At 40.2% G+C, this 15,452-nt stretch overlaps 1 protein-coding gene across 4 annotated transcripts in view; it reads right to left on the bottom strand.

Moving 5' to 3' along the window:
• The window catches only part of SAMD3 (sterile alpha motif domain containing 3), an 80,518-nt gene that overhangs the window by 17,755 nt on the left and 47,311 nt on the right, over positions 1 to 15,452 (bottom strand). For all 4 annotated transcript variants that reach the window (XM_031456312.2, XM_064486705.1, XM_064486704.1 and 1 more), the window contains one exon: positions 11,730 to 11,897. In XM_031456312.2, the coding sequence (XP_031312172.2) occupies positions 11,730 to 11,897 (168 nt within the window). The remainder of the gene's footprint in view (positions 1 to 11,729; positions 11,898 to 15,452) is intronic.

The raw sequence follows: 15,452 nt of genomic DNA, 5'->3' as shown, positions 1-15,452 counted from the left end.
GACAATTGGTCACTAGCAGATCTGTCCTACTAGAAATTATAAAGATAGTCCTCCAAGCTAAAGTGAAGAAACATTAGATTATAACTCAAATCCATGTGAGAAAATAGAACACTGATAAAGGTCACTACATAGGTAAATATAAAAGAAAGTATAAATGTATTTTCTGTTGGCAACTCTTTCTCCCATCTTGTTTTAAAAACAGTTGCATGAAGCAATAGTTATAAATTGTGTTGATGTGCATACAGTGTATAAAATTTATCTAACTAACAGCACAAAAGGAGAGAAGGGTGCAAAGTTTTTATATGCTATTGTAATTAAATGGGGGAATTAATCCAAACTAGATTATTATAAATCAAGATGTTAGTTGTAATCCCCTGGGCAACCACTAAGGAAATAACTAAAAATGTTTATTTACTAAAGAAACAATAAGGGAAATTAAAACCACTAGAAAACATCTACTTAAACACAAAAAAAGAATGCAGTAATTAAGGGATAAAGTAACAAGAAAGATATGACATATAGAAAACAAATAGCAGACATAAATCCTACCTTATCAGTAATTGCATTAGGTAATTGACAGACTGGATTTTTAAAATGATCCACCTTTATGCTGTCTACTAGAGATGCACTTTAGATTCAAAGACACAAGTAGATTGACGGTAGAAAAATGGGAAAAGATATACCATGTGAGCAATAACTAAAAGAGACAGTATGTCTATATAAACATCAGAGAAAATCAACTTTAAGACAAAAATTGTTCTTAGAGACAAAAAAATGATATTTAAAATGGGAAGATAGAACATTCCATTAGGAAGATATAACACTAGGAAGATATAAGAGCTATAAACTTATGTACACCTAACAACAGCATCTCAAAAATCATGCGGCAAAAACCGACAGAACTGAAGAAAGAAACAACTCAATAATAATAGTTAGGGATTTTAATATGTCACTTTCAATAATGAAGAGAACCACTAAATAGATGATAAGCAAGGAACTGAAAGACTAGAGTGATGGCTATTTCTGGGGAAGGTGACATGAACTGTAGAAACTTGATATAACAAATCATGCATAAAATGAAAATCTCTGAGAAGATATCAAAAAGAATTTTGAAGAAACTGATTGGATTACGCTACTTATTTAAAACTCTTAAAAAGAAACAAAATGTAGATTAAATTAACTGATATAGAGAAAAATCTATGCACTTAAAAATCACATTAATTGCTTCCAAACTGAAAGGACTTCACAGCAATTAGGAAAAAAAGAAAAAGCAAAAGCTCCTGTAGAAAATTCAAAGTCCTTCCTGTACTGCTTCAAGAAAACTAAATAATGTTCAAATATCCAATTCAGAATTGATTTACTCCATAAAGACAGAGGAGAATCTTTTCAAAGTGGATGAAAAGATCAGGCATAAATGTGAAGAGGTGGACACATGAAAGATTCGAGCCAAGTTTTTTACAGAAGAATTTGAAAGAAGCATTGACTATTATCAAAGTCAGCTTATATCCCATGAGTGAAAAGTTCATGGTAATAAGTTGAAGGCTCTACTGGCTGAAAGAAACCTCAGTATCTTAAGGAAAGAAAATGTGTGCATTTGTCAAATAGCATTAAAGAAGAAATGAAGCATTTTAAAAGTATGTTTACATCCTGATTTTTCAAATAGGGCATTTGGTAGAGGCCCAAAGAGGATCACCAAGGAAATCCTCTGGATGAAGAGACTCCTAGGAAAGGATGTGCATCAGGCTGTGTCAGTGTGAGTGTCCAGGGTCCAGTGTCCTATGTCAACTGGATGTCACCCCCACCTTCACCCCAGGGTCAGGAGGACAGAAGCAGGATCCCCCCAGGCCATCTCCATCCTGTCACAGCAGGTTCCCCACAAGAGCAAGACAGAGTTTACCTGCTGCTCCTTGTGCTGGCAGATGCTTGAAACCCTCCCTTGGTCCAAACCTCCCACATGAACTCAGAACCCCTAACCCAGACTCCAGTTCTCCTGGGAGAAGGCAGGTACTAAAAAAGGAGTCCCAGGGATGGGTTCCTGAGAAAGGACTGCTTGTTCTTCTCCTTATTCCAGAAGATGAGGGTGAACCGCCCAAGAGATGTCTCTACACTAAGTGCTAAATGATACTAAGTAATATTAAGTGATCAAATGTAATGTGGCAATGGTATAAGAATAGATTAAGAGACCAATGGAATAAGAGAGACTGAAAATCTATTGGGGAACTTAACATACAATAAAAGTGCCACCATAAACCAATGGAAAAAGGTTGGACTTTTTAGTAATTGGTGGTGTAAGAATGACTCACTCTATGGAGATCCTTACTTAATATCATATAGGAAGATGGGCTCCAGAAAGATCTAAACATGAATGTGAAAACTAAACTTAATAGAAAAATGAGTAAGAGAGATCATCTTTTGTGACTTAGGGCAAAGGAAGGACTGCTTCCTACTGATTAACAGGAAAAAGATGCCAGTGCATTAAAAACTGGACAATGAATCTTAAGAGGTAATTTTCTAAAAGAAGAAACTCAAAAGTCTAGCAAACATATGAAGAGATGCTCAGATGCATCAAGTTATCCAGGGAAATGGAAATCACAAGAATGAGATTACACTTTACCCATCAGACTTGGCAAATTTTACAAGGCTGTTAATGCCAAACGTTGGCAGGAATACAGAGGTTGCAGGACTGTGGGAGTGAGACTAACAAAATCACTCTGGAAAGTAATTGCTCAGATTAAGTACATGCAAGCCCTCTGCCCCATGAGTTCCACTTCTGGGTGTACAACCCAAAGAAATAATACACAGCTGGGCCCATAATCAGATACGAATGACCGTGTTCACTGCTGTGCAATTCCTGGTGGGGAGGAAAGGGGCTTGAGAGAAGGACTACTTAATTGTTGCAGTCATGGGCTAGAAATACACATAGTAACACAAATGAGTCTTAAAGGGTGTCAGTGAAAAAGTGAAACACGAATGAAGTATAGAATAACATTTACATTACGTCAGATATATAAACCAAAATGATAGTACACATTTTGGAACACTTTACAAACAGAAAGATACTTATGAAACACATTAGAAGGGTTGCCCAAGAGCAGAGGTGGGGAAGAGGGCAGAGATAAATGAGCACAAAAAAAAAAAAAAAAAAATGAACAGAATGAAAGGCCTAGCCTTTCAGGACAGTCGTTACCAAATGCAAGTTGCTGTGCTCAACATTCAGTGCGGCCAAACAAACCTAAATGGAGTCTGGAGCAGAGAAAGGTTTACTGATGGACGAATGAGGAGCATGAGTGGCTCGTGACCAGAAACCCTCAAATTCCCTGAAGGGTTCAGCTGAGCACTTCTAAGGGTCAGCTGAGGGAGGCATGTGGTCAGCTGTGCACAATTCCGATTGGTTGATGGTGATCAATCCTTAGGCACCAAAAGGTCTGGGGGCTACATGCTCATGATTATCAAGTAGTTAATTTCTTCAATTTGGGGGTGGTTTTTAGCATTTGGAAAACTCAAGAAACAGGCATGAGATACTATTATCTGGGTACTTTAGAGAGGAGCTACAGCAGAGGATATGGGGGAGGGGCCTGTCCCAGGAAGGCCCCATAAGGTCCTGCTCAGTTACAATTCCCCACTTTTCTTTGATACTCCTCAGTCTTGAGGAGAACAGGTGTTGGACAAGAAGAGAAATAATATTTTGGATGGACAAGTTAATCATAAACTCAGCAGAGAAACTTGGTTTCAATCTGCAATCCTGTTTCATCCCTCCCCAATCTTTAAGGGAATGGGGCAATGACAGCTCTGGCTACTTCCTGCTGAAAGAGGGCATAGTCCTACCTCGATTTGGGGAATGAACATCAAGTTGGATGTATTCCTGAGTTCCAGGTCCTGAAACCAAGTCTTCTATGATTAAGGTCTCATTCTTGGAGGAATTCAGGAGGATGAGCTTGAAAACCAGTCTGGACCTGGCCCTTTGGGAGAGGCTTATAGCCAGTTGTCTACTTTTATCTGAATAGGTTTTAACTTCTGCTGTGGTATTAACATATATATATATATATCAAGAGCTGCTGACCACTACATGTCTCTTTTTCTGCTAACATCTGATCTAAAGCAATTTTATTGTCTAAAAGTTTAATGGTTACAAGAGGAGACCTTGAAGTCATAAAGTTGCAGCTGCCATCTTCCAGCAGACACTGCTTTGAGAATAGCTGGTGGCATCTTGAGTGTGACACAGCTTAGAAGATTTGAGTTCTCAACAACAGGAACATGCCTGAAATCACACCCACAATGGCCACCTGGTTTTACCTTGAATGTCCAAACCACAGCTACTCCATTTTGACTTTCAAGTGCATTCCCCTCCTCAAGGCCAGAGCAGATGTACAATGCCGGTCCAAAAGGCCATAAACTTTACTGACCAAAGCATCCTGTTTTAAGTCAAGCCAGAATGATTTCCCCACACCTCAAAATGTGCAGTTTTTTCCATCATTTCTCCCTTTTGATTACAAATCTTTCAATAAAAAAGCAATGATGATCAAAATATCTGTCCCTCAGTGCTGGGTATGGCTCTTGCCCTAGGTTTAGATCATGACCCTCAGTGCTAGGTCTCCTTTCTATTTGCCTAATTAACCACATTGGGGGAAAACTCATCAGATAACATGAACAGGATCAGAGTTATGTTAATGGGGAAACATTTTATAGGCCATATATTTAATCTCTTATAACCAATTACTGATGTGGACATTCTAGAAATTATGTAGTCTCTGAAATTTGGATACATTCTGGTATGATGCTATCAGTCATGGTTCTGGTTGTTATCTTGGAATGTTGGAGTCCTGGAGCCAAGTCTTTTAGCAACAGACTTCAGCAAGCATTGTTACACATCATGAGTAGTTACACTCTGTGACAACTCCACTAGAGAACTCTCTATCCTAAATAATATTGGGGGCAATAATGACAGGGAGACAAACATTTGCTAAATAATTTAATTAGAAAACACAGATTAAAAGCCAGTAATACTTCAGACAACCAAAAAATTATAGCCATATTCATCAGTTCACTCAATCCCATGCAATCAATCCCCTTTACTAACAATTTCATGAATTCAGAATTTTCATTAGACTTTTAAAATATTTTATTCAGCATAGCAGCATGACTTAAAAGAAAACTGTACTAGTCAAAAAGTCGTTTCAATGACTCTTTTTGAAGATGAAGCAGTTCTGCAAAATAGCTTAACTGTCTACGAATGACAGAAGATTCAAAAAGGTGAGGTAAAAGATCTGATTACAATGTTTTTGACAAAGAAGCTTAATCAAGTTGCTATGACATACAACATTCCAAGAAAACAATCAGAATCATTACTGAAAGCATTATACCAAGACAGGTCCAAATTTCAGAGACTCTGCATAATTTCTAGAATGTCCACATCAACCTTATTTATCCATATTGTATAATCCTAGTAGGCTTGTCACTCATTTGACAATGCTGCCCATGCAATTCAACGTACCAACCAATCCAAGTGAAAACATTTTTTTCCTGAGACGTCTCAAGGGCCCACTGAAGCACCCCAAAGTCAGCTGAAGTCAAAAGAACTTTAATTAGAATTTGATAGAAAGTTTGTCAAAAATATCAGAAAGTTTCACACAATCTGTTATCAGAAGCATTCTAAATAAACTTGTTCTCTTAACAGAGACGAACCAGATCTAGTCCTGCATCAGCCTGTTTTTAATAATGAAATCCATTCACCTAACTGAGCTTAGTCTGGCCTCAGCCCAGCCACGCACACAACTCTTGTTTCAGGGCTCCCTTTCTACAAACTTTCTACAACTTTCTGTATCCATATTAATTTGTCCCTTATTTTTTCCCGTCCAGAAACAACCAACTCTAGAACCAAATCACTTTCTTTCCCCCTTGCAAAGTGCAATTCCATTCCTCATACTTCTCACTCAAAACATACATCCTACTTTCCTGCTGTACACCTTTGTTTTCCTTTACCATTTTCAGTATCTTTGATTACACATCTAAACTAGAATCCTCAATTTCTAAACATGTCAAGATCTCTGGTGAATATTTTAATATCTCGCTTTGTTTGGGAACGACCTAGCCATTCAGCTATTCTATAAACTTCCATCATTTACCCCAATCTAGCACAACTCCAAAATCGAAGGTCACCGAATATCTGGTGAGATCATTTCCAAGCAGACATTCCTAAAACACAACCTTTTCCAAAGAGTTCACTCAAAAGCTCTTCTCATTTGCATTTGATTCACCCACAAGAACTTCACCATACCAAGTTAACTGCTTTCTTTCTGCTAACACACTCTGCAACAGAAATGCGAACCTACTGATCTTCAGGAAACCCAGGTGCAGTAAAAGACATGTCTGTATTGATTACACCAACATCAGATATCAACTCAGTATTTCCTAGGTCACATGAATCCAAAATGTATTCTGTTTAGCTCCTTTTATACTTAGAAGTATTTAATTTATAAGCACTTACTTTTAAGTCAGTTAAATAGAGCTCATTTACAAGTTAATTTTTATATAAAGACAGACAGAACCAGAGATCTAACAATTCTTCTGCTTGAGTTTAAAAAACCATTTTTCCCTTGAGAGACCACATAGATTATCTACATCTCAAAGGCACAGGAAGAAAAAGTGCAAATTCCTCCTCTGATTTTACAAAACCCAACCATCTGGGACTTTTTTTTCCAGTTCCCAAATATCCACTTCACTTTAAAGAAATAACAGTACTAGACAGTAACATATATAACAGTAAGAGTAATGGACAATTTTATATTCATACGTATATGTATATAAAATTATTTGCTCACATTCAATGCCTCATTTTCAGTAAAGACAGGAGATAGAATGGGATTTGAACTCAGGTACTGAGATACACACTGCCCCCCAAATAAAGGCCTAAGCAGTTGCAAAAGGCCCACTCTGATAGAACAGCAGAGCCATTAGGGGCCACTCTTCGCTAGATCTCAGGGTGTACCGGGCCCACACAGCATTACGATAAAAATATTTTCTTTCACTTATGGGAGCAGAGCTGAAGATCTCCCAGTTTTCAAAAATATACCCTTAGGGGGACTAAGGTGGAACAGAGCTCTAATCATCCATACTTAATTATTTATAGCCAGTGTCATCAAACATCAACCAAGCAACAATTCAGGGGCACAGTTGCCTAGTCCCAAAAGGGGAGTACCCCAACCAATGCCCCATAAGAGATGAAGCTGAATGAATGACCAAAGCTAGAAAGGGAACATTCCAACCAATGCTCCAAAGCCAATGTCATGGGGAAGGATACCCTGCTGTCGTCACATGTGAGCCCTCTGACTCACCAAAGACATCTCAGCCAGCCAATGCAAGTACTACAACACATACACATACAAACAGCAAACATGGTCCCCTCAGATAAGGTGTAGCCATTCCACTTTGACTCCCAGATGGAGGCTTCCAGAGTGGCATGGCTCCCGAAAGAGATTCGACCCAGAGCGGCTCCCAGAGAGCCCAGAATGGCTCACTTCTCAGAAGGGAATGAGCCCAGGTGGAGCAGGTAGAATTTTCCCATCCTGCACAAGCAAGAGTGGCTCACCCTAAAATAATACACACAAAAACACAGCAAACAGGCTACAGGCACACAATCAGAGGAGGTGCAGTCTAAATAGTCCACTTTCACTTCCAGACGGAGGCCTCCAAACAGAATGCCAGCTCTCAAAAGAGAACAGACCCAGAGTGGCTTACAATGAGCCCAGCACGGCTCATTTCCCAGTGGAAGAGCCCAGATGGAGAGGAGAGAATTCTCAGCCTGTGCAAGCTGGAGCGACTCACCGCTAAGTGACATGGAACGTTGACTGCAGCTCCGGACGTGTCTCAGCTCCCAACAGCCTCATGCTGGGGCAGCTGGCGCCTGCCGGGGACAGTCCCTCCCAGTTCCCCAGAGTGAAGTGAGCGCCGGCAGCTGCTGGGACCCAGGGAAGGGGCTGCGTTCCCCAACCCCGCCCCGCCACGCCTGGGGTCTCCCTGCTATGGGCACAGACTCCTGGGCTGGCTTCACCAAAACTTTACCAAACACAAATTTGTGTACCCGATGAGACCAAAAAATACCAGAAAGTAGGAGTTTGGAGCAGAGAAAAGTTTATTGCAAGGCCAAGCAGGGAAAACGAGAAACTCATGCCCAAAGAACCTAGAACACTCGGAAGGGTTTCAGCTGAGCCTTTCAAAAGGACAGTTGTGGGAGGGGCGTCTCAGGGTGTGTTATCAGCTGTGCACAATTCTGACTGGTTGAAGGTGATCAATCTTAGGCACCAGAAGGCCTGGGGGTTACGTGCTCATGGTCATCAAGTGGTTAATTTCTTCCATTTGGTGGCGGTTTTCCTTGCCTGAAAAACTCAGGAAATAAGCATGAGATACCATTACCTGGGTACTTCAGAGAGGAGCTACAGCAGAGGATATGGGGGAGGGGTCTGTCCTAGGAAAGCCCCACAGGGTCCTACTCAGTTACACAGTGAAAATAACGTGCCATGAGGTGAGGAGTTTGATTCGTTTAGCTCTAACACCTGAGATTTTCACAGAGTAATGCATTACAAAGTTAATTCCACCACACAGCCACGTGGCTCCACACAATTCCTGTAAGCTTTTAAAACCAATGCCTTCATCATTTAAACCTGATAATGCTGTCAGCAACTTAAGAAATTACTCGGTTAATCTACTGTTTTGAGAATCTAATTGTATCTCAGCTTATAAATAAAGAAGTATACTAAAGGGCATTTAAGCAAAGGAAACAGATTTATCAACTTACAGGGCTACATTGCTTGGATGTAAAACTAAACGTCAGAGGCATAGGTAGGGATACCACTGATGATGCATTTGGCTGCATCAGTGTACAAGCAGCAGTGACGTGGTATCATTACATTGAAAAAGGATTTTTAAACATTGCATTTAAACCCAGTATTTTATAGGACTGTTCTGGAAACATAGTCTGGGATTCGGACAAGTATAACCATCTGCATGCCACAGTTATTAAGTCTTTTTAGAAGTGGATATGAGGAACCTAGGCGTTTTTAAGACTCATGGGTGGATGCTTTGATGCTGCTGAAACTTGGGGTTTGGTAGCAGAGTTTAATCAGTGCTACACTGAACTCTAAGGTTGAGGGAGGTGGAGGGCTAGGGATAAAAGATCTGTGGCTAGACTCAGACTCATACAAATTCTGCCTGGTTATCTGCAGAAGCCCACGTAACAGGACAAAGAAATGCACCTTCCTTCATTAAGTCATCTACCGTTAATTCTTTGAGAAATTCCTTCCAACCACCAAAGGGAAAAACAACAGAAACGAAACATATCAAATGAAAAATCTCTTCCCCTCCCTTACTCCTTCCCCAAATCTTCCCCCAGTTTAGCAAACCCACCTCCCTGCCTTTGAGGGAATGGCTTGCTTCTGGCTTCTTGCCTGCATCCGCATTTTCCATCTCTGCAGCACAGGAAATAACTTTTTTCTATATTACAGAAATATCGTGCCCAGTCAAGTAATTTCAAAAGATGTGAAAGTTGCCAAAGTGTAGCTTAATCCAAATATTTTTAATTTTCAGAAATCGTAAAGATGTTAAAAAGGAGCTATCAGAAGTTCAAAATGAAGGTTGGGAAATAATTCAGGCTACTCGCCTGAAGTATAAAATTCCATGAGGTAAGTGGTACAGTCAATGGATTTGTCTCTCCACTCTTCTTAGTGTTTTTCCATTTGCTCATCGCCATAGAGAGGAGAAAATATAGAAACACATCGTTTCTGTAACATTCTAGTCTAAATTTTTCTCCATTCTTTCATGTTTTTGCCTTAACAGAACACTAGGTCATAAACAGGGATGCTACAGTCTTTAAAAGAATCAGCAATTTGTAGCTCCATTTGTAAGAGGGAAAAAAGTGAATCCTTACCAATTAGATTTGCTTGGCAGGAAAAATGTTGGCTCGAGATGCAAACAATGACCATTTTATGATCTCTTTTTACCCCAGCTGGCAGGAAGATCAAAACTAAATTCTGTTGCAACTTAACTCATCTTGGGCCCTGGTACATTCCTGCTCTGTTTTTTGGTAGCAAAGACCCCCATGTGGGTCTTAGTAGGATTCACCTTAGGATTCAGACATGTCTGGTAGGAACCACAAAGGATGTAGTTACAGGAAGAACTGAGGTGGTTTTGAGAGAGAACAGAAAGATGGTTGTACAAACTGGGTCAATGACAATGTGTCAACCCAAAAGAGGAACTGTCATTTAGTTGTGTCACTCGGGGTGGCCTCTGACCCCATGGGCTTACTCTTGCTGGGGATAATTGCTACATTTCTGATTTTACCATTCATCTATTCCAATGAATGTTGGTGGGACATGCCTCACAGAGAAAGAAGGAAGACTGAATTTGTAAAATTTTGATTCACTTACAAAGGAACTCCATTTGTAGTATATTCAAAATCACATATTTTGAGTATATGTATGCATAATGTAATTATGTTCCTTTACAAAGTGCCTGTTATTTTGAGAATATAAAAGATATTTTTAAATGAATGTAATTCTGTCTTATGATTTTAGTTTATAATTGGACTATTACAGTCAAAGTTTTAATAAAGTTACATCACTGAATTTAGGTACCTTTCATCTGTCTTGTCTTTTCATCAAGAGTAGACATAAAATTGTATTATCTTAACTGGCCTGTCATTTGAAAATTCCGTTGAAAATTATAATAAGATGTTTAAAAATACACCTTCATTTAAATTTTTTCTTATGTATAATGTTGGGGTGAACGGTTTACAAAATATGTTAAAAAATACTCCTGTCCCCTGGAGTTTATAAGCAGTAAAAATAAAACTGAGATGACCTGGCATAGGTCACTCTATTACAATCAAATGATTACACCAGCTGAAGTAGAAGATAGAATATTTACAACAAGTATATTCTCTAACATAAGTGTGTTTGTAGTGAAAATTAGATTTATGTAGTCATGTTGCATTGAGGTAGAAACAGAATTTGGGGGGACATGAGATGTAGCTGCTATACTTGTTGGTTTGGACATCCTTCCTAGGGACTTCAACTTACTTGATTAGCAGGCGACATTTTTGTTTCTGAGCATATTTGGGGGCTGTGAGGTTGTTAAGCAATATTTATAGAATTTCAGATAATTAGGACCCACATGAACATTACATATAGCAAACCCATTGCAGAGGGAGGAATCTGGGGTTCCGCCTGGGGCCCTCGGCCTGAGGTTCCTGACAGCTGCCTCTAGGTAGGTGCTGGACACCTTCTGGGCAAAGCAGGAACAGTGTGGGGTCTTGTATCCATGCATGTGATTAGTTTCTCCTGAAAAACTTTCGACCAGCAGCTACTTGATCCTACAATATGAGTATTGATAACTTTGGAGCAATAAGAACACAGGATGCATTTTAGGATGAGAGGAAAATAAATCATTCAAAGATCTGGAACGTAAGGGTTTCACCAGGTTTTTTTGAAGGTTGTGAAAGAATAAACTTGAGATGTTCAAAAACACTCTCTGATCAGTTTTTAGAAGTCCTCTTTTGGAAATACTATCATTCACGTGCAAATACATTTTTTTTTTTTGGTTTCTGATCCATACCTCAAATTTTCAAATGGATAAAAAATGCAAATTTTGTTTTAATTCTTTTAAATGCTAGTACTTATTATCCCTTAATCAATCAACCAATCACTAAGTTGTCAGAACAATGAAAGATGCAATCTTACTTTTATCTGGACAGTTTTCATTTCATCAAATCTTGTATCAGCAAGAGATTTTCTTGTCTGGCCTCTTCGGTGGCCAAATTTACACTTATTTCTCAGCACTTGTTCATCATCTTCTATGGGTCTTCGAACATATTTAAAGCGATCTTTTAGGGCTCGTTTCCATAAAAACTGTGTGAAATGATAAAACAGGGCAGTTAGTCTTCAAGGAGATTGGAATAATCCTATGTAAACAATAAAATCTTTATTTGTCTGTCAAAAGGGCTTTGGGCTTGAAATTATTTTCCCATCACGGTAATAGAAATAATATTTCTATCCTATTTATCCTAACAACAATCTTGTAATGTTGCTATAAAAGGTACATATATTTTATATAGCACACAGTGATAGCACTATATAGCTGTATGTGTGTATGTGTGTGTACAACTATATACAGCATCGTATAGCTAAATATTCTGGCTTTGAGTCTAAATTTCATAGTTCCTAAAATTGGACACTTTCCGCCTTACTCTGCTGTCTCCACAATGCACTCCACTTTCCTAGAAAAGAACTGAACACTCACTTATGCATGTGTGGACTCACGCATTTGTTTTAAATGCATCATCAGATGAAGCAGCACGTGCGGTGGAGGAGAGGATGGGCTGGCGCTGAGAGTTGTGCGCAGCTAGAACAGAGAGCCCAAGATGCCAAATGGTAGAAGATGTGGTAGAAAACAAGGCAGGAGAGAGAAGCCAGCCCCATCCCGAAGGGCATGGTTACCCCATAAAGACCTTCAAGGTAATCTGGAACCAGATCTTTTCAAATCCCTCTCTGTGGACAGGCTGCACCGGACTCTCATAGGAAAACATCACCCATGATTCTTTTTCTGAAGCATCACTTCTTAAACTCCAGCCTGAATCACTATTCCTAGAGGACTTGTTAAAACACAGGTTGCTGGGTCCCACCCTCAGAGCCTTTAATTCAGTAGGTCAGGGGTAGGACTGAGGATCTGCATTTCCTCCAAGTTCTGGGGTGAGACTCTGATCCAGAAGGTCTTCGAGGAGCCCAGATGTCTGTATTTTAAAAATGTTTTATAGATAACGCAGTTGCAGATCCACGTTAGGAAACCCTCCTAGGCTATGTTGAATGGGAAGCCTAGATGGTCAGATCTGAGGTCTGGAAGAATCTGTCAGGTATGTGGATAGTTTGGAAGACCAGAGACGTGGACAAGAGCTTGGGGACACACTTGGGCTTCTTTCTCAACTTGCCAATGTTCCTAACATTCCTTCCCTCCACTGGGCCTTTGGTTTTGGACTGGAAAGCTCTGTCCCTCTCCTCCCCAACCCTGCTGGCATGTAGGTAACTCTTACTCTCCCTCCAGATCTCAGCTCGGCCATCACTCCCTCATGGCCTCACTAATAGTTCAGTTTCCTTGGTTATCAGCTCCTCCCTTCCCTTGTCAACACTTATCACACTGGTAGTTTACCCTCATCTATGGGATAGTTTTCTGTTTTTGTTTCTTTTCTTTTCTGTTCTTTTCATTTTTCTTCTCTTCAATTTTCCCCTTCTTTCCTTCTTCCCCTTCCTTCCTCTAGGCTATAAGCACATGGGGACAGCCCAAGCCTGTTTTGCTGACCAAGCCCAGCCCAGTGCTTGATGCATCCTGGAAACTATAAACATGGCGTGGCTTGTGTCAGTCCTCTGCAAAGTAGAGGGACCCAGGTGCTGAAGGAACAGACTAGAAGCAAGACTCTAGTCTTGGCCTTGCTTGATAAGTAATTCACTGTGTGAGGAGTCACCCAACATCTCTTAAAGCCTGGGCCTCAAGGCTGCTTCTCAGCCCCTCATCTTCCCTGCGATGCCATGTGCTTCAACAGGCCCAAGAGTAGGGGTGGGGAAGGAAATGGCCCTTTGCAGTTAATGGGATCCATATTTACCTCCTCATCTTGGCTACTAGACGGTTAAGTCACGGAGTGACTTTGGGCATGTCTTACGAGCTCGGGCAAATGGGAAATGCCACTGAAATCACATTAGTCCAGTGTCTGGCACTTAGATTTTGTCATTCCTGGTTCCCTGGCTTAAGTCTCAATACAAATATTCTCTGCCTTTGAAAAAGCACTGGGACCTAAATTGGAAAGACCCAGGATCTAGGATTAGCTCCAGTACATATTAGCTAAGAAATCTTTAACAAGTAACCTCTTAGTCTCTTCAACTGTAAAATGGAACAATAAGATTAGTCTTGCCAATTGCACTGGGTTGTTGGAAGGCTCAAATGGATAGCTACTCATGGGAAATATTTGTACAGTAAAGTGCTGCTCATAAACCCTGGACAGCCCTGGCGAGAAGCGCTGTTGGCTGGGGACTGGGTGATGGCTTTCACCACAATTAAGCGCACGGGTGTGTATGGGTCAGAGACACTTCCTTACCTCACATAGGCTTGTGGGTCTGGACGCTGCCATCACTGTTTTACAACAGTACAGAAATAATGGGTGGTTTATATTTTTCTTAGCCCTGAAATATGAACTAGTGCAAATGCATTTTTTTCCTCATGTTTCCCACAGCTCTGAAGGGCTTCCAAACCTGCTGACCTGGTAGGAGGTATCATTGCAATCAACTAGGACATTTTAAACTTGCCAATATCTTCTTCCCAGCCTCTCCCTTCTCTCCTTACTAAGTGTCTGATGGGAACAGAAAAAGGACAAATCAATGAAATGGTCCACGTGAGCACTCAATCAATGTGTGTTTCCTGAGTGTCTGCTACAGGCCTGGCACCGAGAGTTCCTGATGCAGATGCCGCAATAGCAAATCCTCCTGTCCCTGAACAGTCATCCCCTTTCTCCACGCTTCTCCAGCTAGACGGGTATGCAAACTGCTCCATGGACACTGTTCTCCCCTGGTCACTCTGAAATAAAACACAGCCTTGAAGTCATGGCCTCCTAATCAGATATGCAAATAGTCCAAGGCATCACCAGCAGATCTTTGCCTGACATGTTAAACCCAGGTACAATCATTAGGAAACATTTAGACAAACCCAAAGTGTGGACCAACTTACATGACAACTACACTAGACTTATTCCAAAAATAAACATTAGGAAAAAATTAAAAAGGCTGGGAGACAGTCCTAGACAAAAAGAAATTAAAGAGACATAATAACTACATGCAATACATAATCCTTGCTTAGATTTTATAGCAAAAAGAATCTATTTTTAAAATATTGTTTGAAGAATGGAAGAAATAGGAATATGGTTTGTATGTAATATGCAATTATTGTTAATTTTTTAGGTATAAAATGGTCTGTGGTTACATAGGAGATTGCCCTCACCCTTACAGGTTAGAAGCTGAGGTGTTTAAGAAAGGCACCTGCAACATGCCTTTTATCAAATGCTCAGTCAAAACAGACAAACGAATATGAGAGAGGAAAAGTCAGTGTGGGACAGTGGTCATCCCTAGTGACTCTAGATCAGTGATTCTCAACCATGAGAGATACTGCCCCCCTCAGGATACATCTGGCAGTTTGGAGACACAGTTGATTGTTACAACAGTTCATGTGGGTTACAACTTGCGAGTTCCAGGGATGGTGCTAAATATTCCACAATGCAGAAGACAGCCCCCACAACAAAGAATTATCCACCCAAAATGCAAACACTGCCCAGACTGAGAAATCTGGGTCTAGGTAAAGGATGTTCACTATAATAGTCTTTCAACTTCTGTGTAGATTTGACAATTTTTGAAATAAAAAGTAGAGAA

Source organism: Camelus dromedarius, chromosome 6 (genome assembly GCF_036321535.1).
Source record: "Camelus dromedarius isolate mCamDro1 chromosome 6, mCamDro1.pat, whole genome shotgun sequence".
Classification (NCBI taxonomy): domain Eukaryota; kingdom Metazoa; phylum Chordata; class Mammalia; order Artiodactyla; family Camelidae; genus Camelus; species Camelus dromedarius.
Note: the sequence above shows the minus strand (reverse complement) of the source record. Positions and strands in the feature narration are given on the sequence as shown.